The 8054-nt window shown below is 53.2% G+C and overlaps 6 protein-coding genes across 6 annotated transcripts in view; 3 read left to right on the top strand and 3 right to left on the bottom strand.

Moving 5' to 3' along the window:
- Positions 1 to 106: 106 nt before the first annotated feature.
- Positions 107 to 920, top strand: GGTG_13380 (hypothetical protein; the record flags this gene model as incomplete). The annotated part of the gene is made up of 1 exon (XM_009231286.1): positions 107 to 920. One exon carries the CDS (start codon positions 107 to 109, stop codon positions 377 to 379), a length of 273 nt encoding a protein of 90 aa, XP_009229550.1. The 3' UTR covers positions 380 to 920.
- Positions 921 to 953: 33 nt separating this feature from the next.
- On the bottom strand, positions 954 to 1543 carry GGTG_13379 (hypothetical protein; the record flags this gene model as incomplete). The annotated part of the gene is made up of 2 exons (XM_009231285.1): positions 954 to 1235; positions 1511 to 1543. 2 exons carry the CDS (start codon positions 1541 to 1543, stop codon positions 954 to 956), a joined length of 315 nt encoding a protein of 104 aa, XP_009229549.1.
- A 735-nt stretch (positions 1544 to 2278) lies between these two features.
- GGTG_13378 (hypothetical protein) lies at positions 2279 to 2800 on the bottom strand (the record flags this gene model as incomplete). Its single annotated transcript, XM_009231284.1, has 1 exon — positions 2279 to 2800. One exon carries the CDS (start codon positions 2798 to 2800, stop codon positions 2279 to 2281), a length of 522 nt encoding a protein of 173 aa, XP_009229548.1.
- Positions 2801 to 4289: 1489 nt separating this feature from the next.
- GGTG_13377 (hypothetical protein) lies at positions 4290 to 4922 on the bottom strand (the record flags this gene model as incomplete). Its single annotated transcript, XM_009231283.1, has 3 exons — positions 4290 to 4499; positions 4627 to 4816; positions 4876 to 4922. The coding sequence occupies 3 exons, from the start codon at positions 4920 to 4922 to the stop codon at positions 4290 to 4292; spliced, it is 447 nt and encodes a 148-aa protein (XP_009229547.1).
- A 150-nt stretch (positions 4923 to 5072) lies between these two features.
- On the top strand, positions 5073 to 6092 carry GGTG_13376 (hypothetical protein; the record flags this gene model as incomplete). The annotated part of the gene is made up of 2 exons (XM_009231282.1): positions 5073 to 5595; positions 5650 to 6092. 2 exons carry the CDS (start codon positions 5073 to 5075, stop codon positions 6090 to 6092), a joined length of 966 nt encoding a protein of 321 aa, XP_009229546.1.
- A 263-nt stretch (positions 6093 to 6355) lies between these two features.
- Positions 6356 to 8054, top strand: part of GGTG_13375 (hypothetical protein) — a gene marked incomplete at both ends in the record, with an annotated part of 3438 nt that continues 1739 nt past the window's right edge. Inside the window, 2 exons of the mRNA XM_009231281.1 lie at positions 6356 to 6616; positions 6674 to 8045. Coding sequence (XP_009229545.1) covers positions 6356 to 6616; positions 6674 to 8045 — 1633 coding nt within the window. The remainder of the gene's footprint in view (positions 6617 to 6673; positions 8046 to 8054) is intronic.

Raw genomic sequence — 8054 nt, 5'->3', positions numbered from 1 at the left:
AGGAGGAAGCACCTGGATCGGATTCTCCATCTTCTGACGAGTCCGAAGATACCCAGGATTGCATAGTTGTGGCTTGTGAATAGCTTCATTTTTCACCTGGAAGTAGATGCGTTGGTTCCACGGTGCTTGTTTTGGGGTGGCCCAAGACAGGGGGTGGCCCAACTCGGGGTGGGTCGACTTAGAAGGGCGCCTTCCCCTGCTGGCCGTACGGGCCGGGCCATCAGGGGCTAGCGACTCCCCCGGGTTTACCACGGCGGCGGCGGCGGTGGCCGCAGCGGTGGGAACAGTGGCAAACCAAGCCCATCAGCCGACCAGTGTCGGCATCATGCATCTGTTGACAGGCGGAGACAGGCAAATCTCGGAGCTGATGACGACTTAGGCAAGCGCGGCAAGCCTGCAGGCCCTGCTTACGAGACGGGCAAACCAGGGTCTTTCCCGCCTGCTCAAAGAAACGCACGCTTCGACAGTTTCTTCCTTGTTCTCAGATGTTGGGATTCGCTGCTCCAAGCTCCCAGCCTTTCTGCCCGCTGCCACCCGATCGCGACCGCATCAACGGGGAAATGGAGCCACCGTCTGTATGGCCGGGGGCAGCTCTACGGGCAAAGAATGAGGCACACTTATCCTATTTCAGCATAAATCCACTACATTTATACATTTTGTAGTTTTGTATTTCGTTTTTGGGAATCTTTCCGACGACAGCTAGGTCGTCGAATCTGGGTTTTATAGCAGCGGTGTAATAGCAATTACGGCACTACAAACACGACCTAAAAACAGGAGTCGTGCGTTTAAACAGTCCGTTTAGGCAGGTGCTGCCTGCAGGGGCTCCTTTACGTGTTTCCTGTGTCCAGCCAACTCGGACTTTGACGCGTCTTGGACGGTGGCTTACATTTATCCTATAAATAAAAGCCATCCCCCCAAAGTGCTCGTTAAGCTTACTTTCACCTTTATACATACTACGTATTTACGACCTTTGCCGCCAATACTTCTTGCCCTTGCCAAACATGGACCAAGCCTACGCTGATCTCAAGGGGAACTTTATCTTGGGGGAACCCGACGACGACACTTGATGAGTCGGCATGCAGCAGCTTTCGTAGCAATAAGTCAACTTCCGAATGGGGCGCCGTCTGCTCCTCCTCGTGCTTGCAGGTTACCACGGTCAACTTCTTGCCTGTGACGATGGCGATCTCGGCATTAGGAAACGGCAGTTTTCCCCAAAAGCCGGCGATATTCGGTGGCTCGCCCGTTGTTGGTTGTTAATGCCAGCCACCCAAAATGCAATTTTTTTATTAACACGCCCCTTAGGTGTCGGCAACACTGGCTTTATGCAAAACGCAGTGCCACGTATTACTCGTCCTAACCCTGCAAAGCCAAAAAAAAAAAGATAAGTGGCAGCCAAGTAAGGGGCGTAAAGCAGCACCACGAGCAAATACGCCACTGGGGCCGGGGTAAACAGGCGGTGGGTAGTCCGTAGCAGGTGCTGCGCGTAGGGGTTTTATCTTCGCTTACACACCGTCCACCCTCCCGTTGGAAAGTGTCCAGCCATTTCGCGGTAGCTTGCTGCCCCCGGCATAAACACACCTTTGATAAGCAGGCTGCATATGCAAGCCAGCAAATATTACATCCTATCGCCACCCATTCGGGCACCAGTTAACTGTACAACCAGCAGGCTGCGAAAACCCTTAAAGCCGTTCCTCTTAACGAGGCAACTGCGCTAGCCAAATCGGCAAATCCACATAAACATGATTGGGTAGGGAGCGTCGCTGCCATCTCCTGCTGGTGGCTGGCGCCTGCATACCGGTTTCCTAACTTGGATGGCTGGGCCGAATTGCCTTTTTTCCGTTGGTCCATCCGGCCGTAAACACCTGGGCGTAAGCAATGCAAGGGTTCACAGCACAGTTGGCTGTCACATTCGTACCAACAAGCTGCACTGCAACCTGACGCATACCTTATCCCTTGTCAGCCTTTCGGAAAGTGTAGCTATCCCCCGCTCAGATTTTATGGAGTACCGGAACTGCGTCCTAAGGCTTTGCCGGAAGTGCCGCCGCACTGCTTTCGACCCGAGGGCGGGTTACCGTGTATACACCGCGTAGTTTATGCCCGACTGATTCGACCTGTATTATCGACCGTGTGCTTGTGGGCCTTTTATGCACGCCAACTTAGGGCGATATGTATACTGGCTTGCACATCGGACATTAATTTGCTGTTGCCGCTGTGTGATTTGGGCTCGGGGCTACCGCAGGTAAGCCAGCTAGGTTTCCCAGAATCCATTCCACCGTGTTTACATGCATCCTCCTATGGGGCTTCGGTTTGTAAAGGTGAACTGCCAACAGGGAAGGTAGCCACAGCCCCCTGGTGTTTCGCCCCAAACAGCTACCAGGTGGCTGGGCAACACCACTTCCCCGGTGGGCATCCCCCTGGGTGAATACGCCGGCATAAAGAAGGCATTTGAAAACAATTCGGTCGGGGTAGGTGCCTGATCACCGACAAAGTATTGGGCGGGGAAGTGACAAAATGGATATTGGAGGGCTAGCTTCGGTCGCCTTGCGGCAGAGGCGCAACATGATGGTGTGGCGAGTAGGGCGACGGCAACTGGGCCGAGCAGCACGCACCCCTTCCCACCCCTCCGCTGGAAGTTCACCAAACACGTTGCGTGGTTGGGTGGCAGCATGTGAAGACTTCCGTTAACGGGCGGTGCAGTTTCCACGCGCCCACCGCACTTTTTATTGTGCAACCACCAAGGCCTGCCGTCTGGCCGCTCACCGTACCGCTCGCGAAGACGGCATGTTTCCAGCCAAAACATGGCGTCCAATTACTTACGCATTACCCTCCCCACATGCCGCAGAGCCTTATGGAGGGGTGTAAGCCAGCCCTGGAAGCGAATGTTTGCTTGCCACTACTAACAGATCATGCACCTTTACACCTTGCATCCCACTGGAGAGCTGTATCAACCGGCAGGTCACTCCAAGCGCTGTCCTTCGCCCTGTTCTCGCCACCTCGATTACATGAAATGGAACCCCTTCTGAATCACGCTGTACCTTGGATGTTCGCGCCGGATCCACTCGGATTCGGTTCCCGCAACAGGCGCGGCGGGTTTTACAGTTGCCTCGTGGTTAGAACTTTCCCTGTACCTAGACACCTTCGAGCCGGCGCAATGCGGCCGTAAAACTCGCCCTGCCGCCGTCGCGGGCGCGTCAGAGAGTCTCCATCGAGGCAGCTCGAGGGGACGGCACGTGCGCGAACACGTGACCGTGCCAGACGGCACTGACGTTAATACATATTTATTTACTTGTAGCGCTAGTCAATCGTATCATAAAGATGGGCTTAAGTCATCCCATCATTTGCAGTATTTTCTCTCCCTAAATAAACGTTAATTAATTTACACGCGTTGTTCAAATGTTCCTCTGAGTCCTACCAGGAAAATAAACGCTGGCGTCGTAGGTGGGATTTACTAGGTCGAAGTTGGGGGTTTATGGCCCAAGGGGATATAGCGTAAGGAGACTCAGGAACCGGCCCGCAGTGTGCCAAAGCTTCTCCTCTTCTAGGAGAGATCCCGGGTTCGAATCCTGTCGGGGTTTGGTCCCTGATTTTATGCCGGCCTCGACTCGGCACTCGGATATGCCTTCACACCCGCTTGCCGTAAAGTTAACCAAAGTCGTGGAAAACGAGGCGATGTTGGTTGCGAAAGTGTGGGGTGGTTAGATCCCTAAGCACTACCTGAGCACTTATTAGGGTGGAAAACAGAACGGTGATTTCGCCACGACGCCGCATCAAGCAATAAAGCCTGCATCAACACACCATTAGCCCCTTCACTGGACTTCCAACCTTTTATAAATGGAACCCGGGCGGGTATTAACGTGCGCGCATTTTGGATTGAGGGGCGCCTCGGTTGCGCACGTTTATTTGGGCCCAAAGGATGCCTTTTAATCCGGTTTATATTGTCCTATACTGTAGCAATGGCTGGTTAACAACCCTTCCCCCTCCATCGTATTTGCGTAATCCGCTTTGCAAGCGTTTAAATTATGCATATGTTTAATTGTTTGCACCCAGGTACCGGATAGTTCCCGCCAAACTGGACGTGCGAATTTGCGCAACGATTCGCGTTGGGATTAATGTTTAGCGCGACAAATACAGTGTGATAAATTTCATCATTAGGTTTTTCGCGACAAAACGCGTTTTGCTAAGCCACGTTAGCCACAAATTATGCATAACCGCTGCCCGGCGCTGCCCGGCGCTGCTAAAGCCTTACCAATCACCAAGCGCGTTAGTTACAAATTCGCACGTAATCCGCATTAATGTGGCAACTGCCCCACGTCACGCAAATCCTTCTTCCACTCAAGCATCGCTCGCTCGATTGAACCGGCCTGCGAAATACCGAACGCTTCAACCGCCGACTGATTGTCGACGCTGCCCCGCACGCAAAGGCCAGGACATTTGGGGCAATCCCCTTCGAGCACCCTCCTGGCTGTCGGCCTATTTGCCTCGGTCGCTGCCGCCGCTACCTGTTCGTTTTTAAAAGCGCCCGTTTGTTGCGCTTTTAGAACGCCTCGCTGAGCAAACAAAACGATTCCCCAACCCGGCAAGCGAGGCCAGGGCTGCATTTACGCATATACGCACGCACGCACTCACCCAGCCCAGCCCTGCCCGGCACTTGCCTCGTTCCTTTTTAACCACGAGCCACCCCAATTGCGCTTCGACCCCACAACATACAACGAAGTCGCTCAGGCCGACCAGCAGCAAGCAGGCCGGAGCATTATCGGCTTCCCGAGCGAAATTGCCAGTTACAAGCTCGCTTTTTATCGTGCGCGGCCTCCGCCTTCTTTATATCCCTTAATGGTGAGCAAGCTTCATGCTTCTTTCTGCTTGTTAAACGCAAACCTGATGTTCCTCGTGCCCGTATTCGCACCTCCACCCCGGGCCTCCATTTTACATCCAGTTATACTCCCCTCGTGTCCTCCCAATGCCAGACCTTCCATTTAACCGTTACGATCAGTCTGGGAACCACTTTTAACGACCGAAGCAATTCGCCGACGACTTTGTCCGTTCGATCGTCGATAACCGCCCGGCTTAACGCGATGTCAGCCTTAGCCAGCGATCCCTTCCATAACGCGCCTCCCGAAATCAAATTATTCCTCCTTTCCGAAAAGGTACCCACCACGGTTAAGGAATGGTTTAAAGGCAAAGTAGCAAGTCGCGCCCGCGTCCGCGACCGCAACACAAGGATCCGGGCACTGGAGGAGGAAAACGCAAGGCTTAAAAAGGAGGCTAAGGAAAAGGCCCAGCAGCAGGCTGAAAAGCAGGCTGAAAAGATCAAACAGCAGGCTGAAAAGAACGAAAACTTGCGGGCCGAGCTTGAAAAACTGCGCCAAAGCAAGCAAAAAAGTACAGCCGGAACCAGTAAGCAGGCTAAGCAGCGTGCCGAAAACATCGAAAGACAGCTGGCCGAACAGCACGCCAAAAAGATCGAGAATTTCCGGGCCGAGCTAGCCAAAAAGATAAAGGAATTAAAGGCCGACAAGGAGCGGCTCAAACAGGGGGCTAAAAAGGTTAAAAAACAGGCCGAACTTAAGCTTCGTCGACAAAATACGGCCGGGACTGGTAAGTAGCACATTAAGCAAGCAACCTCCGAACAAAAATTAACTATCGAATTAGATGCAGTTTTTGGGGCACTTGCATCGGGCCTTTTGTTATTTTCGGCTGCGTCATCGACGGCGAGCAACGAGCAAAAAAGTAGCGCCGGCTTTACCGATTCCGCAAGCACTTCCAGCACTTCCAGCAGCACCCCCCGCGAAAGCCAGTCGGATGCACCTCCAACGAAACCCGCACCATTTAAGGTCGACCCCGGCTCTAAACGAAAAATCCTTCGAGGTTTCCTCCCGATCAATTTACCGCTGGGCGATGCTTACGCCGCATCAAGCAGCGATCCCGAACCGCAATCGTCCAGCAATCCCGCCCAAAATGCAGCCGATATCGATATGCCCGACGCCGCCGACGCCGCACCCCTAGGCAGCAATCCCGGAGCACAGTCACCGTTTAGCAATTCCTTTAACAGCCCCCCGATAGTCCCCCTCGGGATACAGCCGACCCTCCCCTAAACGCTAATACGAACTCTGTGGTCGACCTCGAAACCTCGGAACCGCAAAGGCCGCGTCCAGTTCTCAAAAAGCCCCAGTTCAATGGGCCCTACGAAATCAGGCTTAATGCCGCGGTTAAGTGGGGGAAAAAGCATTTCCCAAAAAAAGGGGTCGACCAATTCGAATTTGGGAAGCTTATGGCGGCCGCTGTGTTGTATGATGTTTGCACCATAAACTCCTGGCCGGTAATTAATTACCAAAATGTTCGTGCGCTTAAAAAAAAGATGGAGAATAAACTTTTTGCCGTTATCCTCTGCCATGTTCAAGATGGGCTCCAACTTTCGGGGCGCAAACTTAATCATTTCGTTGTGGCCATTGTCGATTGGAAGGAGGAAACGGTGGAAAACTTGCAGGGAAAAAGCAATGGACGAAGTGGAAGATCGGGGAAGTTTACACACTGGGGAATGCAACGAGACATGGCAGGCAGGCTGCGGGAGGATTGTGAAAAAAAATTGGAGTGTAAACTGGAAAACTTTCCCAAAAAGGTAAGGAGAGCCCTTCGAAATTTGGTCGATATTTTCTAACCTTTTTTGTTTTTTCAGCTTGGCGACTATACCGGCAACACCTATTTGCTTCAATGTTTAACGGCCGTTCGATCCTATTTCGGGGAAATAACCCCCCAAAGCAACCAGCACTTAAAGCGATGGTTTTATCTCGAAATTCTATTGCAACACTGGGTCGACTGCCACAACGAGGAGGTTACATCTACCGACACGCAAATAGCTATAGCCGAGGGCCCTTTTGCCGCGGGTCCCCCGCTGGGATCTGCCGGCCAGCACGGAAACAAAGCCATGGTCGAAGGTGTTCCAAACGACGGCTCTATTCCCCAATCTCCCCAGTCGGCCGCCCATTTCACCTCGGCTCAATTCGCCCCACCTGCCGGGCCATCCCGAAAACCGCTCCCTAACGGACCAGTGCCAGCAACGAATGCACCAGCTGCTTCACCATCGCCTTCCAATCCCGACGAGGTTCCCCAAGTTCAACCCACATCAGTACCCCCGCCCCTGTCTGGCCAAGGCAACGACAACGACCCAGCCGCTTCCCATGGGGTTCACAACGGCGTGAAATACCAATGGATGCCTTGCTACGGCGGCAAGGTCTTGGTGCTCGAGCCAACACCGGACCAATATTCGGACCTTAAAGAAGGTCCAAAAGATGGCAGCCCTATGCTTTTTACTGTCGCTGAGGAGCTTGGAGCACGAAAGCAAGGTGCATTCATTATCAACACCCCGGAGGAGTCTCGACCAGTGCTTCCTGCACAGCCGACTCAAACAAAAACATGTACAACCTACAAGCCGGAGTTGGTGGGAGACGACTTTTGGCGGCTCTACACTTTGACCGCAACACAATCCCTTCCTTCTTTGGATAATAATCCAAGCAATGCCGGTTCCGACATTCATGCCCTCATTAAGGAGTATAAGGAGTATATCTCAGCAGCTTTCCAAAAGCGTTCGGAAAGCATCCCGGGTGTTGCTTACCAGACGGACATCCCAGCACACTCTACCAAAGAGCGTGAAAATGCTTTCCTACCTTTGCAAAGCCCAATCTGGCACATTCGAGGTAACCAACTGCCTCGGGAAGGTATACCTGGGCTCCACACTCCAACCGCTTACCGAGGGACGAAGGGCGCACCATTTGCGTGGCATTTCGAAGACTTGAAGCTGGGCGCCATCAATTATCTCTACCGCGGGCGGAAAGTGTGGTTTGTTACCGAGCCAGGATCATTCGACAATGCGACTGAGGCGTTCAGCAACGTACTGGGGCTCGAGGCGGACCATGACCAATTCCTGCGGCACCAAGCGTTGCACTACGGCATCAAGCGCCTGCAAAGCGAAGGCGCCCCGACGATAGGTTTTATGCAGGAGGCTTGGCAGATGGTTGTCGTCTACCCGGGTGCCTACCACTCTGGGTTCAGTGCGGCGG

Source organism: Gaeumannomyces tritici (assembly GCF_000145635.1).
Source record: "Gaeumannomyces tritici R3-111a-1 unplaced genomic scaffold supercont2.12, whole genome shotgun sequence".
Taxonomy (NCBI): domain Eukaryota; kingdom Fungi; phylum Ascomycota; class Sordariomycetes; order Magnaporthales; family Magnaporthaceae; genus Gaeumannomyces; species Gaeumannomyces tritici.
This window is presented reverse-complemented; position numbering and strand designations above follow the sequence as displayed.